At 44.2% G+C, this 18,524-nt stretch overlaps 1 protein-coding gene across 6 annotated transcripts in view; it reads left to right on the top strand.

Annotated features, from left to right (window-relative positions):
* EHBP1 (EH domain binding protein 1) overlaps positions 1-18,524 on the top strand; it is a 1,903,610-nt gene that overhangs the window by 644,650 nt on the left and 1,240,436 nt on the right. For 3 of the 6 annotated variants that reach the window (XM_086927630.1, XM_086927632.1, XM_086927629.1), the window contains exon 7: positions 18,223-18,327. The exons of the other annotated variants lie outside the window; for them this stretch is intronic. In XM_086927630.1, coding sequence (XP_086783756.1) covers positions 18,223-18,327 — 105 coding nt within the window. The remainder of the gene's footprint in view (positions 1-18,222; positions 18,328-18,524) is intronic. 6 annotated transcript variants of the gene reach the window in all.

The raw sequence follows: 18,524 nt of genomic DNA, 5'->3' as shown, positions 1-18,524 counted from the left end.
CCAGGTCCTCCCTGGACCGGACACAAGCATCCTAGGACCAGTTTCAGGGTTTCACCCCTCTTCAGCCAGGCTTTGGCGTGTAGGAGAGTAGGATCTGCATCTTATAGTTGCTCCCACTTTTGGCTGATGTTTCACTGTCTTTCGACTTTAGTCTGGCTGGGGCCCTGCTATCCAGGACCACAGCCTAGCTGCTTCCTCTCCAAAACGATTCCATGTACTTTAGGTACACTCCGGCAGCCTTCCAAAATGACACCACCAGTCTGCTACAGCAGCCTGTGTAAGGTGGTGTATGCACCCCTTACTTAGAGATAGGTTCTCTATATCTACCTTACATCACTACACATATAAACCTATCAGTCACCCCTATGGCAGGCTTTATCAATCCTGAAGGCAGGGTGCTGGGTTTTGTGTGAGAGGGTGCCCATGCATAAGCAGGGCCCCTCTGCAGCTTTCGGAATCTATTCTCCGTGGTTGTTCTGTGATACAGCCAGACCATATACTCTTAAGTGCATTATAACCTTGCGGTAAATGCTAACTTTGGAATGGCTGCAAGGAAACATGTCCATGAGTGTTCCGTGAGCCCGACCTTTGTGTTTTCTCTCGAGGTACCTTCGTGATCCCTGGTTTGTCGACCTGTGGGTTCCTGAGAAGGCAACTTTAACTTTCTGTGGGCTTCCCTGGTTGCTCCAGGAAGTGGCCTGACTCTACATCGCTTGGGGAGTCCACTGGACCTAGCTGGTCCACACCGAAGCATCTTTTCTCTTCCTGCGTGGGGTGTGGTTGCCAAGGCTTGTTGTGTTCAATCCGTGCACCGAAGCCGCAGCACTCGACATCCTTCGTGGGACAGCTCGAATTCAGCACCTGGTCGTCGCCGACACCTTCTGGTCCTCATGGCTGCCGAGTCAAGCTTCACCTCTTTGCACCTGACATCAGTGGTCATTCGTCTAGCGTGCCCCTGGTCACTGGCTAGTGACCTAGACTCTGTCCCCTCTGCTTTCAGGTTCTTCACATCTTGGATCACACCGGACACTTTTTTTCTTCACGGCAGCAGCACTTTGCAGCAGATCACCATTGAAATCAACGACGATTCCCGACACCATTTGACACCTATGCACCCAGCTTCCCTGGGTTAGGTAACTTGAGTACTCCGGTGCTCCCGTGGGTGTTGGCCCTAGAACCCCCCAAGTCTAAAGGGGTTTGCTCAAAGTCCTCTCCTAACTGTCCTTAAACTTTAAAATTCCAACCGCGACTTTCCCCATAGAAGCTGACGGCGCTCGCGACTGTGTTCTCACACGGCAGGCGTCCCCCGTGGGTCCCCTGTGTCACTACCTTGGGTGGTTCCTTGGGTTCCCTGCAATTCTACGTGCTCTAGGCACTGTGTCTAGTCAAGTCTTAGTTCTTATACCACTTTCTTGTATATTGTGCTATTTACTGAAGTTCTATTGCATTTACATTGTGCATTTTGCTCAGTAATCTCATAAAGAGATTACTAGAGAGTGTTTAGTAATAAATACATATATTATATATATACCTTGTGTGGTTCTCCTTTCATTTAGACATTCAGGAGGTTATAATCTGGTAAACCAAGCTACTTTACACTCCTTCAAGACTTAGCCTGAAGGCTGCTCTCCATAGCTACCAGTAGGATAGCTTTCAGTAAAGGTTGTCTTAAACCTATCATCAATAAGGGCTGTTTGGACTTGTGCAAGGTGCCCACTATAACTATTGGACAGCATATGCCAGGCCAACTTCTCACACGGCGCCATCCCGTTTTTAAGTGCTGACTCGGGGGTGCCAAAGCGAACCACTAGACTGTCTACCTCCAGTAATGGCGGCAGTCTAACAAACCCAACCGGAAGTGAGGGCTGGAGAACGAGTCTCCCTCCTCTCAATAAGCTGAGCAAGCTGCGGAGGACCGGGGAGGCTCGGGTAAAATGGCTAGTCTTTCGCATGTTGTATCCTTAGCTGTCATGCCAAGTGAGTACCCACTTCTTCCCTTTGTCGTTTGCTCTGTGCTTATGACGTAGCAGCGTGTATTCTGCACTGTGCTGTGACTTTCCTTTGCAGTGCGAAACTGGAAGTTTCTTTGTGCTCTATCTCTGCTTTCTGAAGCTCGTTCTCAAGAGTGAGCCCATCCTTGGTTTTCTGTTTACTTAATGCCCACATCAGAGAGGTGCACATACCCCGAGTTGTTGCCTTGACGGCGCCCCAGGTAGTGGAAGGGTTGGTATTTTTGGACCATTTAATTGGAAGGATTCTCAAATTCCTTTAACCCCTTCGATGATTGTGACGGAACCATTCCGTCATCAGTCACGTTTGGGCTGTGCTGATGACGGAATGGTTCCGTCACGACCACACCCATTTTCATAGGGGCACAGGAGGAAAATATCGCCCGCAGCGATGCGGTTAAGTATGTCATCTCTTCCCCTCCCCTGTGAGGGGTGGGTATGGTGGGTTGTTGGGGTTGGGGGGTGGGAGGAGGGATAGGGGTTCAGGGGGCAAGGAGCAGAAGGAACAGAGGTTGGAAATCATATCATTATTTAAAAGTGCAACCGAGATGTTGTAATAATAAACTGTTAGCATTGTCTACTCGTTTTCTCTTTGGCAATAGTTAAATTCTCTATTTGTTCTTGGAATGTCTGTGGGCTGAACAATAGAAAGAAAAGGGGGTTTATGGCACAGATTCTCAAAAATATGGGGGTACAGCTTCTTTGTGTTCAAGAAACACATATTGTTTGGAACAACAGGGCTTGCTTGAAAGATTTGGGTTTTGAAGTTTTGGCATGTACAAAACCGGGATCAACGACGAGGGGTAGCAATTTAAAAAAAATATGGTTGGGGAGACTGTAAACGTGCTAATGCAGATCAGCACGGACGATGGGTGATTGTTGAATTGAGGGTTAATAGTTCTCCTATAACTTTATGTTCTATATACAGTCCTAATTTAGACGACCCGGAAATGTTTAATGATATCAGCATCGAGCTTGCTTCGTGGCCCTCCCCTCTTGTGATTTGTGGAGATTTTAATTTGCATTTACCTGGTGATTTTGATATTCGTAACAATTGCTGTTATGTTGGTAGAAAGCACAAGGTCTTTAGAGCCACTAAGGGCATTATTAATGAGTTTGGGTTAGTGGATGTCTGGTGGCTTAAAAATCAGGAATCCCGGGCTATACATTTTTCTCCGCCCCACATCAAAAGCATGTCCGTATTGATTACTTTTTGCCCCTATAGAATTATTAACCAGTGCCAAAATGGATATTTTCCCTAAAATTATATCGGATCACAACCCAGTTATTCTTGAACTAGCATTAGATATCTCGTCTCATTCCAATAGGAGCTCATGGGCTTTCGATTGTCAGCTACTGGTGGATCAGTCGTATCTACAACACATGGCCAAATGGATACCAGAGTTTTTTTAGTTCAACTCTGGCTCTGCTTCAATTGCCATAGTTTGGGATGCTTTCAAAGCGGGAGTCTGGGGAAACATTAAGCTTCTCTGTAAATAAGCAGCACAAGATCAGGGCTAAACAAGATATGAAACTGACCAAATTACGTGATTTAGAGCTGGCGCTGATGCAAACTAACACCTCCAATCAAGAACATGAACAGAAGGTGTGTGACCTTGCTTTTCAAAAAATGAAAATATATGAATGTTTTGCTGAGAAATTAGCTGCCCAAATAGCGATCTACTGCGCTGATATGTATGAGGTGGGGGAAAATTCAGGACGACTATTAGCTAAACGATTAAGACAGAAGGCAGTGGCTAGGAAAGTAGATGCTATACAAGATGCTAACGGTCTAATACATACCGAGCTCGAAAAAATCTTGGGAACTTTTAAGGAATTTTATAGTAATCTTTACTTAAATGAGGATTCCCCGACTCTGCAGATAAACTCGCTGAGTTTCTGGCGGATCAAGAATTCCCTAAACTTACTGTCATCCAGAGGGAAGCTTTAGAGGAGGATTATACAGCACAGGAACTTGAATCAGCGATTTCATCTTTAGCGGTCGGGAAAGCGGTTGGCCCTGATCGGATTCCTTTGGAATTTTTTTCGTACCTTCTTCTCAATCTTGAAGGAACATTTGCTGGAAGTTTGTGTTACTGCATAAAGAGGTTTACCTCCGGCGTCCTGGCAGAAATCAATAATAACTATGTTTTTAAAGAAAGATAAACCTTCTTTGCTGCCACCCTCATACAGGCCAATATCTTTAATTAACACTGACAGTAAGCTTTATTCCAAAACCTTAGCTACCCGACTTTCTTCAATGATCTCTTCTTTGGTATCACATCTACAACATGGTTTTATCCCTGGTCGTGATACGGCAGATCATGTGCGGCGAGTTATAGCTTTGATTGACTGGGCAGAGGTGACTAAAATACCTATAGGTGTGACCCTGTTGGATGCCGAGAAGGCATTCGACAGGGTTGCCTGGCCTTACCTTTGGGAGGTGCTACGCTTGAAGGGGTTTGGGCCACGAATCCTCCAGGCAATTAGAACTTTGTACCTGGTTTCAAAGGCATCTGTTCGCCTAGCTGGAACAGATTCGGACCTCTTCCCGATCATACGCGGTACAAGGCAAGGCTGTCCTACGTCACCTTTATTATTTGCGTTCTATATTGATTTTTTGGGGGTGAAATTAACTGAATGTATACATATCAAACCAATAAGCATATGTGAGGTTGAATACAGAGCCCTCGCCTACGCAGATGATATTGTTGTTATAACCACTGATCTGCCGCTCGCATTGTCAACCATAGATGCTCTGGTGGAGCAGTTCGGTCACTTTTCCGGGTACAAGTTAAATCTAAATAAGACTCAGATCTTGTATGTGGGGGGGACTCTCCGAGAGATATAACGGTGGTAACAGAAGCAACATATTTAGGGATTAAAATCACCTCCCCAGTCAGCAAGATCCCTGAGATCAGTATTAATCCAGTTTTAGATAAAGTCAATTCCACCTTAGAGCGTCTTAATCATCTTCACCTATCATTACATGGAAGAGCATATGTCTTCAAAATGATGGTTCTCCCCAAACTTCTCTATCTATTCAGATCTGTCCCATTAGAATTTCCTTTAACCTGTCTTAAAAGACTCGAAAATATCTTCCAGATTTTTGTGGGGCTACAAATGGCATAGAAGGGCCTTCAAAAAAATGGCACTCCCATGGTCCAGTGGGGGATGGGGTTTTCCGTACTTTTTATTTTATTATTGGGCTTCTGTTTTGCAATTTATTTCCCCCTTAGTCGTAGGCAAAAAAAACAAATTATTACCATGCCATAACCCCTCAATATACAAATTCGCTATTAGAGAGGAGGCCAATAGTTGTCTTCTGAAAATACTTGAACCTAGTTATTATAAAAAAACTACATTTAAAGTTCCGATTGCTGCATTCTCAATCAGGAGGCAAATCAAGCGTCATCTAGGGCTTCCTCAAATAAATTGCTACACTCCTTTTGATGCAGCTGGAATCGTTCCCAGTATTTTTCGAGATGCTACAACCAGGAACTGGCACCAGCTAGGTATTAGCAATTTAGGGGATATCTTTCAAGACTTCAAACCATTGTCTTTTATCGAGTTACAACGTAAATTTGGTGTACACAAAAAGGATTTTTTTTAATTCTTACAAATTCGTAGCTATTATGATTTGTTGGGGCAATACAATACTCGGTTCATGAAATTCCCTCTGATAGAGGGGATTGGAAAACGGTTGCCCATTGTTTTTTTTTATTCTAATTTAATGTTGATACTTCCAGAGGATTTGGAGCAATGTCAAGATAAATGGAGAACTAAATTAAATGTAGGGACAATCGACCTTCACACCTCTATTTCTCTTGCTAATGATGTTTTGATTTCCGGGTTGATGCGGGCACAACACTATATGGTTTTGTATGATTTGTATTATTCTCCCAGGAAAGTTTCCAAATGGTCTACCGGTGCTGGAGCCAGTTGCAGTAGATGTGGCTGTTATGCTGCCGATGCGCAACACATGTTCTTTTTATGTCCTAAGCTCGCAGTCCTACTAAGGTCTATCCAACAGTTTTTGATAGAAATACTTGGCTCCCTAATTAGCATTTCTGCAGAGCTGGTCATGTCAGGCACTGACTCAAATGCCCCAACTATACCGGAGGCACATGCTGCTTTTCTTTTTATTTGTATCACTGTCTTTCGTGCCTGTATCACTAAGTATTGGATATCTCCAGATCCCCCGTTATTTTCCTCCTGAAGGGCCCAGTTATTATCTATGTATAACATTGAAGTTGCCCTATTTAAAACTAAGAGTATTCACAAGAGGAGTAGGGGGTGAAAAATATAGACCCCTATAACTGAATGGATTTAACTGATTTTAGTATTGCTCCTACTTGGCCATATGGTTTCTTGTTTTTTTTGCATATTTTTCGAAATATTAACTCAATTTTTTCTCAATTGTCTCATATAAAGCGACTTGCTTATTCTTACAAATCCTGGTGCTCGTTTAATCCTCTTGTTTGATATCCTTTGATGTTAGTATGATCAAAATGTATCGCTTCTGTTGCAACTGTATTGTTTATTGTCTCTTTATCTTGTCTGTTCCTTGCATTAAAAATAAAATATTTAAAAAAAAATTAAAAAGGAAACTATTAACAGAAACAATGTCTACAAATGTATCTGTAAATCTGAGATAATGTAATGATTACTGGTTCTGATAATGCTGCACCTGAATATACATAAAAATAACAAAAAATCTAAGTATGTCATCTCTTAGCAGACAGTCACTAGTTAGAGAACCCTGGAAAAACCAACAACGGAGCTTAGGCGGAGCGGGAAGTTCATTCTAATGTAAGCCCCACTGGGATGTGATCAGACAGAGCAATAGGGTGAAAGTCGATCTTCATAACAGCTTGTTCTAATCATAGGCTGAGAAAGATGTAGTTAAAACATGAGTAGGAGTCCTGGGAGTGGGAAAAAAGGTATAGTCTTGAGTGGATATATGTGCCTCGCTCCAGGCGTCAAGCAGGCCTATAGATTGTTTGGCTGTTTTTAAGGCCATAGTTAAGCCACCTGTGCCTGCTTTGTGTGAGTGAGTCCTATCTATTTCGGATCCCACGTGAGGTTGAAGTCCCCCATTATTATAATTTTGTGCTCTGCAAACTCTCCCAAGAAGATAAGGAAAAGTGGAGAAAAGTAGCTTGTGCCACGTTCGGGTGTATATCAAGCCTATTGTACACATCCTGCTCAACAGTGTTCCTTTTAACATCATCACTCTTCTCTCCTTATCTGATTTGCTACCTATTGGTTAAAATTGGAGAGAAGAATGGAAGAGAAGGGCCACCCGTTATGCTTAGTGGGAACTGAGGATCTGTAAATTTTAGGATATGCTTTGTGTCATAGTCTATGATCATCACTGCATTTGAAATGAGTCTCCATATTTTGTGTTGTTTAGCTGAAGAGTTAAGCCCTGTAATGTTCCATCTCATTGTGGTTAACACCATGGTAGTGTGCGATAAGTAAAGTAAATATGGTCATTTCTCGAGTCTCATCCCCGGTGTCTCGTCGCTCCTCTTCTCCCCCTACTTCACCCTGAGAACTCTGCCCACTCCCTCCAACCCCAGCCCACCCTGCCATCCCACTCCACATTTGAACTTGATCTCACTCATGATCTAAAAATTAAATAACATAACAAGAACTTCTGGGGAAATCGTTCCCCAACAATTAGATAATAATAAGATAGGTTATGTTTGTGTAGGTATGTTTGTCATGGACCACTTAGGCATTTGCGCTGTGGTAGCATTTGATCAAGATGAACGTATATAGGTTACTGATGGGAACTATATGTCCCTCTACTCCTGCGTATGAAATCTTACTTTAAGTCTCCCCTGTAGAGTCTCAACGGGGATAGAGTAAGAAGAGTTCTTGGGTTAGGCTTACCCTACCAATATCAAGACCTCTGTGAGCACCTTAGAAAAGTCTTCTTCAGTTAACAATTTCTAGTATGTCGTCTGGGTCATGATCGCCATGTGTTAAGGAATCCGCATGGGCATTGTTGCCCGGAGTCTTTTGCTTCACCTTTCATCTTGATTGTCTTTGTCAGAGCCATTGCTGTGTGCTAGAACCAGCCAGATTACTTGTCAATTGGCATTCAGGTGGAACTTCTGGGTTTGCTGGTTTAAACAAAGCTGCTGCCTTTTGAAGATCTGTAAAATGGGACAGCTTATTCTGGAAGTTGAATGCAATTTCGAAGGGATAAGTCCATCTATATTTGATGTTTTCTTTGCGCAGCTTGTCTGTAAAAGGTTTGAATTGTAGGCGACGAGCAAAAGTGGCTAGGGCAATAGCTTGAAAAACAGAGCAGGATGCTCCTTGGAAGAAAATCTCCTCTAATCTCCTCTACCTTTCTCGCTGCCTGTGGGATTGCGTCTTTAACTTTGAAAGAGTGGATTTTGCCAGGACATCTTGTGGTCGCTTTCTTTCACCAAGAAGGAAAGGGCCCACTTTATGGACTTGTTCAAGCTTAACTTTGGGGCCATTCTTTCCCAGGAGCTCCGAGAACAGGCCAACCACAAAGGCCTCTAGATCTGGTCCCTCTTCCAAATGTAATAGTTTGATGTTGTTGCATCTGGAGCGATTTTCCAGGGCTTCACATTGTAGTAGAGTAGCTTTTAAATGAATTTGACATTGTGAAGAGAACGTTCGAGTCTGCCTATTCTTTAGTCTAGAGTCTGGGAGGCATTATCCAATTCGAGTGTCCATTCCCCCAACACAGTCCACATCTTATTGGAGAGTAGTGAACTTCAAGGTGAGGTCTGATCGAAGAGTCTCTACAGAGGTAGCGAGATCAGCTTTGAGCTTTTCACACAGTTCCTTTTGAAAGTTCTGGAGAGGGGATATCAGGTCTTTCTTAGTTCTATTGCGCCAGTCAAGGGTTCAAGCGGATATTGGTCTCCTCGCCTCAGCGTGTTTGAAGTAGCTGGCTCTCTATTCGTCTGTGATTTCTTCAGAGGTATGTAGATCGTGACTATTTCTGTTGATTAGGGAATGGCACTGAAATTTCCCCCATATCGCCAGTGGCTGCACCAGGTGCTCTTTTTAAGGTAGCCCTATGTGTCCTACCTGCCTTTGGGTTGTCCTTAGGACAGGTGGGGAGGATTCCCAACCATGATCTCACCTCTAAGTGCAAGCATACTGTTGTAACCTGGGAAATGTGTTCACCCCTACCCCATCCCGCTTTCCCCCCCTCCTTTAATGTAGAATGTTGGTATCTCCCATGTGACAGCCAGGCGCTCACTGTGGAATGTTGACACAGTGACCTGAGCTACGTTGTTTGACAAGCTGACGGCAGTCCTTAGAGTTTCTCTTGGTAATAAAGAACTCTTGGTTAATATATCTGTGTCACGCATTACTACATTTTCCTGGCGACGAGGAGGAGGAAACTGAGCCAGGGACAGTGACTGCTGTTTCCCTGGAAACTGTGAAGTGCTTGTCAACAAGGTGAAGAACTTCAAGGAGCCTGTGATCGTAGTTCAACTGGAGTGTGACCGCTATGCAGGAGGACGTGGGAGCTAAGAAAATAAACAAGTAAGGCGACTCTGCAGCGCTGTCGCAGCCTAGTGAATATCTCTGGATTAATGCCCGTGTGTTCAGGATCTGTTCGGGTGCCTCATCGGGCATCGTATGAATGGCAGTGATGGCGTCACAAGTGTGAGGGTGAAGCGAAGCTGCTGGGGTTAAAGGCTTACAATAATATCGGGTGTCTCATCGGGCATCGTGTTCTTCGCTCTGGCTGGGAAATCTGAGAGAAGGAGTGCAGCCGCTAAGTCGCGCATGTAAAGTGAGGGCAGCGACACGAGCGGAGCTTTCGAGGCGGCTTTGTCAGTAAACAGAAAAGAGAGCTCCGGACTCTCAGCGCAGAAATCCACCCGCTTTCTGTCAGACGAGCGGAGTTTCTCCTCACGGCACCAGCACACGCTCAGCCCCAGCGCGCTCAGTCACGAGCGCTCTAGCACAACGCTGAGGCGGAAACCCGGCAACAGCTTCCTGACTGACAGCGCTCCCGCTGTCTGGCAAAAAAAACAAGTAGTGAACTCACCGTCGGTCCTCTTGAAAGCTTGGTGGTGAATCGGCTCTGGGTGCACACACCGCCCCTTGGCGAGAAAGTTGGCCAGACAGTCTGGATAGTCGTTTCTTTTAGGTGCAGGTCCAGGAAGCCACAGCTCAGCCGGCAGGGGACATTTTTTCTAACAGGAACAACGCTGAGGGAAAGCCTCTACACAGGAAGTCCCGCCAGCCAAGGGAAAGCAGCAGCTTCATTGGATAGTGATAGTAAACCTGTAGAGGCAGAAAGTGGACTACACTAATATGGTTTCAATGTGAATGTCATGCATTTTCATGATTTGTGGGTTATAAAAAGGGGAAGTGTTCAATATTTGCATGTGGGTTTACCTCAGTAGCATAAGCAAGAGAGTAGAGCTGCTCCTGAAATTTATGGTAATAGTTCCATTGGGTAATACATTTATCAATAAGATTTGTGAAGTTTTATGGCCATGGCAGGAGCAGGTATGAGCCAACCTCCCCCCTTCCTCAATGAGTTAGGTGAACCAGTTATTCCCTGGAGAAGGTGGGAAGGAATATTCAAATCCTACTTAATAGCAATTGGAGGTAGCAACTACACTAACGTACGCAAACAACATATATTGCTACACAATTTAGGTACACATGGAAGGAAAATATATGAAGACATTACTGGAAGATTGATTGAGGATGAGGATGAGGTGGTGGAGGAAGGTGTCAATGTTTATGAAAGCACGCTGAGAGAATTAGCGGCTCACTTTAAGGAGAAAATAAACATAGTGATGGAAAGGCATAAGTTCTTCAAGAGAGTTCAGAAGAGGGAGGAGAAGGTGAGCAATTATATAGCAGTGTTAAGAGGGTTGTCAGCTACATGCGAGTTTGGTCAGCTCACAGACTCTTTAATAAGAGACCAACTAGTGAGGTGCACCAATGACACAAAGATACAAGAGGAATTACTCACTAAGAACCCCAATCTGGAGGAGGCAATAAACATTGCCAAGGGTTTAGAACACACAGCACGCTGCATGAGGGAAATGAAGGTATCAGAGGGTTCTAACAGAGAGAGGGCTGAAGGAAAATCTTGTACAGAGAGTGAAACAGTATGCAAAGTAGGTGACGAGGGTAAAGAGCTCACTCGCAGCAAGCCCAGTCCGTTAGTGTGTTATAAATGTGGAAGTCCCAACCACTTGGCCAATAACTGGAAATGTCCTGCAAAGAATGTACAGTGCCGAAAATGCAACCGGTGGGGACATTTTTCTAAAGTGTGTAAGGCCCCGGGAAAGGCAGTACATGTCATTGAGGAGACACCCCAGGAAGAGGAAAGGGAAAAGTCCTATGTTTTTCAAGTGGGTGATGAGGACAATAATGATGATGTGTATCCAAAATGTGATGTTTTACTTGATGGGGTCAAGTTTTGTATGTTCGCTGATTCATGCTCCCCATATACACTAGTAGATAAGAAAGTGTTTGATGACAAATTTGCCAACCACCCGGTAAAATTGCTACCACCAGATATCAGTCCCAAGGGTTACAACGAAGGGAAGATTCCCCTAGAGGGTATGGCGACCATGAGAATTTCTTTTAAGGATAGGCACACGGTAGGGAAGGTGTATGTGTCCACGAGAGGTTCGACCCTATTGAGCTGGAGACATCAGAAGCAGTTGGGGATTACTCTTGACCCAAACAATAGAGAGCAGGTGTTGTTGATTGAACCAGAAGGAATATCTGAGGACCTCGCCAATGAGTTCAGAGAAGTGTTCAGTGACAGATTGGGTGTGTTCAAGAACTACATGCACAAGATAGTGTTAAAGGAGGGAGCTGTGCCAGTAGTGCACAAGACCAGGTCCATACCTTTGCGCATGAGGGAGCCCCTCCAGCAGGAACTCAAGAGACTAGTCAGTGAGGGAGTCATCACGGAAATTGAGAGTTCTGCATGGTTAGCACCGATTGTCATCATGGCCAAAGATAAAGGGAACAGCATAAGACTCTGTGTGGACCTAAGAGACTTGAATGCAAACATCCTTGTGGACAGGTTTCCTCTTCCTAGGATAGGGGAGATGCTAAGTACCATAAAGGGGGCCAAGTATTTCAGTGTGCTGGATCTATCTTCGGCCTATTATCAAATCAAACTCCATCCGGATTCCCAACTTCTGACTGCATTCACCACCCCATTTGGAAATTTCAAGTTTCAGAGAATGCCATTCGGATTGGCATCAGCCGCAGCTGCCTTCCAAAGGGTCATGCAACACGCATTAAAAGACTGCAGGAACACCGTCTGCTTCCAAGACGACATACTTATCTATGGAAGTGGTGAAGAAGAACACAACGAGATGGCTAGAAGAGTTTTGAAAAAATTGAAAGAGGTAGGCTTCACCACGAAACCCTCCAAATGCAAACTGGGAGTAAGCTCGGTAGACTACCTGGGACACACATTATCCGAAGACGGCATCAAGCCAAAACATGACTTAGTGAAGGCAGTGGAGGATGCTCCTGCGCCCAAGAGTAAGGATGACATATTGTCTTTCCTAGGCCTGGCGGAATATATGGCCAAATTCATCAAGGACTTCGCGATGGTTTCACAGCCGTTAAGAGACCTAATAAAGAAGGACAGCGTGTTTGAATGGGGTAAGGAACAAGAGATGTCCATGAAGAGTATTAAGAAAGCCATCATCGAAGCTCCATATATAGGGAAGTTTGATCCCAATGGGGTAACCATCATCTCCACAGATGCGAGCAACAGAGGCATTGGGGCAACTCTGGCACAGAAAGAAGGCAGCAAGATAAATGTGATAGCTTTCGCATCTAGAACTCTCACAGTGTCAGAGAAGAATTACTCAACCATAGAGAAGGAGGCTCTAGCTGTGTATTGGGCCGTGCGCCACTACAAATTTTTTATTTGGGGGATCCCGTTTGAAATTCAGACGGACCACAAACCATTGGTTTCCCTTTTCACCAAAAAGGACATGGAAAGCATGACGCCAAGGATAGCAAAATGGGCAGTGGGCCTACAAGCCTATAACTTCACCGTATCCTACATTCCGGGGCAACAAAACAGAGTTGCAGACTTTTTGTCGAGAGCACCCACAGAAGGAGAAGAAGAAGTAGAGGAGAAGGGTAGCTCAATCCTGGAGGTGCGAATAGCAGCAGTAGAAAAAGTGTCCTGGGAAACTCAAATGGAACGAGATGAAGTTTTGAAGAAGGTGAGGATGTTTATTTTGGCAGGATGGCCAAAGAAATGCAAGGATGTGGAGTCAGAGATCCAGCCATATTGGAATGTGAGAGAGGAGCTATCGGTGGAAGGGGATCTCGTATTGAAATCAGGAAGATTAGTCCCACCAGAAGCCTTAAGAAACCAAGTAGTGGAACTGGCCCACGAAGGACATCTTGGAAGAAGCTTGTGCAAGGCCCGACTTCGTGCAGACTACTGGTTTCCAACAATGGACAGAGAGATGGAGGACAAGGTGCGTGATTGTTACGCGTGCGCCTTAAGCGATAAAACCAAGATCACGAGAAGAGCACCACTGGCACCTGTGGAAGTTCCAGAAGTGCCGTGGAGCAAGTTAGGATTTGACATTGCAGGTCCCATCCATGGCAGAGGGCCGCAAGACTGTTATTTATTGGTCCTAGTAGACTACTTCTCAAGCTGGATAACCTGCAAGTCAGTCCACAGCGTGAGCACAAAGGTGATTGTTGATTTCCTTAAAGAAGTGTTCACCCTAGAAGGCATACCCTCAACTCTGGTTACCGACAACGGTGTCCAACTGGTGTCAGAGGAGATGAAGGAGTTCCTCAAAGACTGCTCCGTGAATCACATTCGCACGCCACTGTATTGTCCCAAAGCTAACGGAAAGGTGGAGAGAGTTAACCGGATGTTGAAGGAATGCATACAGTTGGCCAACCGTGCAGGGGAGAACACAGAGGAAGCCATAAGGGATATGCTGTGGGCATACCACACCACGCCTAAATCTACCACTGGAAGCACGCCCTTCGAGTTATTGAGGGGAAGAAAAGCAGGCACCAAACTTACTCCAGGTTGGATGGGAAGAAAACAGACAACCGAAATCGAGCACGGAGAAGTCAAGAGGAAGATTGAAGCCAGCCAACGTAAATACAAGGAATGGTATGACAAGAAGTGGGGAGTGAAGGAAAGAAAATTTCAGGAAGGTCAAGGAGTCTATGTGAAGAAACCCGAGAGACTATGGAGAGGGGGCGACAAGTTCTATGCCTACAAGACCATCCGCAGGCCCAATAGAAATTCTGTAGTCCTGGAAGACGGGAGGCTATGGAGCCATGATAGAGTGGTTCCGGCAGAAGGGAAAGAACAGAGAACAGTAATGAGAAGGGCAGGAAGCAATGAAGTCAGAGAGAACATGAGACAAGACAGAAGGAGTGACAGATCCAGGGTTGCTCCCCAGTGGCATAAACAGTACATAATGAGATAGACACATACAAGGCAGGCTCACTCTTTCATTCACTTTTATGTATACTTCTAGAGCACAATTGCAATTTCCCTTAAGGGGGATGATGTGTTGTAACCTGGGAAATGTGTTCACCCCTACCCCATCCCGCTTTCCCCCCCTCCTTTAATGTAGAATGTTGGTATCTCCCATGTGACAGCCAGGCGCTCACTGTGGAATGTTGACACAGTGACCTGAGCTACGTTGTTTGACAAGCTGACGGCAGTCCTTAGAGTTTCTCTTGGTAATAAAGAACTCTTGGTTAATATATCTGTGTCACGCATTACTACACATACCTTGTTTCCTTGTGTTAGAGTAGTGCTGAATAACTCCTTGCCATCTGCTACAGTACAGGATGTGGATACGTAGCACCGAAAATTCAAGTCCCCAACCTTTGCAGTGTCTGCTGTGTGATCTGGCTTCCATATCTGCCAAGGCTTCAGATTGGTATGTGTGACATCATAATTTCAGTGAAATTATGAGTGACATTTCAACAGCTATGAGTGACATTTTCTAGCAAGCAAAATTAAGTAATGAAAATGACGAGGAAAACATAAATATCACAAATTACAACTGTTTGACCAACGAGAAACTGAAAACTCACCGAACTAAAGCGTGCTAATGATAGGCAGCTGAAAATTGAGCAGAGCACTGCAGAGTCAGACTGCATTACTGCACAGTTGTAGTTGTTTCGGTTTGCTGCTGTTTTCATGACTGTTCGCTCATAAGTTTGTTTTTGTACCACCAACCCTCAATGGTAATGAATTTATCGACCTTGGAAAGAAGGATGGCTGTGGAGGTCCTATTATGATCCAAATCTGTGGCTTACAGGCTAGATACAGATTAGTAGCGTGTTTCTAATACACTGAAGCTTGCTAAGGAAATAGCCACTTTCTCGATAAAAAATACCCATAAAGAAACTGCATATGAAAAATGTAATATTGATACAGCCTGTAGCGCACTACAAAACATTACTATACATAGTTTTGAAATAATAAAGTAATTGAATGTAAAATATGTTATTTAAAGGTTTTTGGGTTTCATTTGTACAAATACAGAGGCAAAAGTAACTGAATCTCAATGATATTAGTGGTTTGATAAATAAAGATGTTGGGATTACAGAAAAGTTATTGCTTGCTATATTATTTCACTTCTGACAGATTCGTGCAAGTGCAAATATCACACAAGTGCTTCAAGGCACTGTAAGCAGACATTTCCTAAAAATAAACACGTACAAATTAAGTATTTCATGGCTACAATAATTCCCAGCCCTCAGCCCCACGGCCCCTAATTCTACCATCTCTCAAAGCAAGTGCAAGCTCTCACTTCATTCCATTCTGTGTACCTGCTAAAAACCTCCGAGGACTACGAAACTCCCTTTGCGTATCAGAAGGATACAAGGCACGCTGGATTATAGAATATAGAGCTCAATTTCTGTCGATCTCCTGGGCATTTTACCTTCCAAAGTCTTGAATTAGAATTCAACCACGACGACAAGCTTCGGTTGTCTTGAAATTCATAGAAGAGAGGGGGTTGCAAACTTATTTAACTGCATTAATAGTGAAATTAGCCCAATTAGATCTTCTTTTTGCTGCAGGCATTAAACAGACACTCGGCAAAGGGGACCTCGGCCCCGTGCGCTTTTCTTCTAACCATTGCCCCCCACTTCAAATTTGCAGGGTCTTACTCCCCAAATCCAACAGGAGGCTTCTAGAGCGCCATGTGGCCGAGGGAGTTCAATAATAGAAAGGGAGAAGGCCTGGGTATACAGGCAATCGACAGTGCAGGGTCCCTAAGGTCCAATAATGTCTATATTTTATTTTTGTTTTCCTTTCTTAATCAAGCTCTTGCTATCCCTGCTTAGGGTGGTGCAGTAGCACAATCCACGGCGGCCTGGAGCAGACGTCCTCCTACCCTAGCTCATTGGCACGCGACCCCCATCTTGAGGTCAGCCAAAGGGGGGCATCATTGGTGTCCTGGTGCGGTCCTCTGTAGTGCTGCGCCCCTTCCCCCTCTCGATCGATTCATGTCTCCTCCACTGCTCTAGTGTTCCCATGCCCCACTAGGAGCAGCTTAAAGTTAAGCGATTCCTCCCGGGCCTCCCACACTCCGTACCTGGTGTAGGTGCAGTCTCTCCAGTTGTCGTTTTCGGCCTTGCCATACTGCTCCACTGCAGGCAGAGAGCCATCCGGGGTGAATTAGGATTGTGCCGTTGTTTCCACCGGAGTCACGACGTGTGCTTCGCTGAGCGGGAACCAGGTCTATCTTGCACTTTTCAGTAGGTTGTGCCACAGCTCGTGTCTCCCGTCTCCGAGGCCCATGGTTCTCATGTCAGTGCTTCTGGAGGATGGGGTCATTCATTCTTCTTCACGTCATCACCTTCCATGGTCCACAGCAGCAGAGCCCTGGTGTGTGCCAAGTTGCTTAAGAAAAGTTGCAAAATCCTACATTTCCCATGCGAACCCAGCGGAGGTCACACGGGTCATATCCGAGCGGCCATGATGGTTCGTCATGTCCCTACTCCAACCAGTTTTAACTCATTGCGAACGTTCCTATCTATTTCGTACAACAGTGGCGCTTGTACAACGAAACTTTCTAGTACTACAAAAGCGCGTAAAGCACCTACGTTGTGTGGGGGCCCTGCAGGGGTCCCTGTGATCATTAATTATTTTCTGTTTCTCCTTTGTGCCCATTCCTGAACCTCACATACAACTGCCTAATGTTTTAGTTCAGTGCTGACAACATGCGGTTTGCATAGAGAGTAAACTAAAACCCTGTTCACTACTTGGCACTTATGATATGTTTTAAAGTTATTGAAGGCACTGAGGAAAGAATAGCTTCAATTTATTGGCTGCAAAGTGAAGATTATTCTATTTTGTTTTTGAAACCATCACTTGGCGGCAACATTTTATTTTTAGTAAACACTTGAGAAAATGTGTTATGCTAATTCCTAACTGATCTGAATCCCTCCTCTGTATCTTTTGCGTAGTGGTAAGTCCCTTGAGATACTTCACATCAAATGTACACTTAAGGCCTGATTCATAAACATAGAAATTTGCTCTGCCTGGGCTACACCTACCTTAGTAACAGATTTCCAAATGTATTGACCTTATTGAAATTCACAAGGAGCAACAAGAATACTCCTGAGAAGCATTGACAAATTTACATATTTATGCATTCTGAATTGTAGAAGGTGTGTATTTCTCAATAGATAAGTATAATGCGTCATTTTAGTTGCCACTTCTATCATTTCCTTTACCAGGAAAACATTTACCGCTATATAACATGCATGACTTGAAATCAAACTGTCTAATGAAGATCTTACTGACTGAATACTGTAATCTTCTGTGAAATTGAGATATTTATTTAATGTTGGCTTTGCTTTCAGAATAGCATGTCGGGCCACATAGCATGTGTGTAATTTTGCACAAAAGCTAATGCTCCTCGCATAGAGATATTTGTTAAAGGATTTACGCATGGTCAGTTTGTCACAATATTAAGACTGCTGATCTTTATAATGCTGCTCCATAAAGTGAAGTGTCTTTTTTGTGTAGATGTACTCCTAAATTAACAGTAAGTGCCTCCTCTTCCCCTCCTTATCCTTAAGTCTTTCTCCTTCTGTGTATCATTTTCCCACTGTAGAACCAGCATGCTGCTTCTTCCAGTTTCTGTAATGATATAACCTTATAGTTGTCTTGACTGGTTTCTGTTTACAGAAATTGTAAACCAGTTGAATGCTCTGAGCAGCTTAGATGAAGATCACGATGACTGCATAAAGCAAGCAAATATGCCTTCAGCTAAATCAGCCAGTACCTCTGAAGGTCTATGAGCTTTCCTCTTTTCTTTCTGTTTCTCAATGTCTGTGTTTACTGTGACCTGTTCCCTTCTCACTTCTGCTTGTATTCACTTGTCAGTTGTCTTTGTGCTTTCTCATCAGTGCAGTCTTCGGTAATTTGTAGTACATCCAACTTAATAGGTAGTTTGGAAAACAATTTTCTTAAGATTTGATTTTATCCAG

This window comes from Lissotriton vulgaris, chromosome 6 (assembly GCF_964263255.1).
Source record: "Lissotriton vulgaris chromosome 6, aLisVul1.2, whole genome shotgun sequence".
In the NCBI taxonomy this organism is placed as follows: Eukaryota; Metazoa; Chordata; class Amphibia; order Caudata; family Salamandridae; genus Lissotriton; species Lissotriton vulgaris.
Note: the sequence above shows the minus strand (reverse complement) of the source record. Positions and strands in the feature narration are given on the sequence as shown.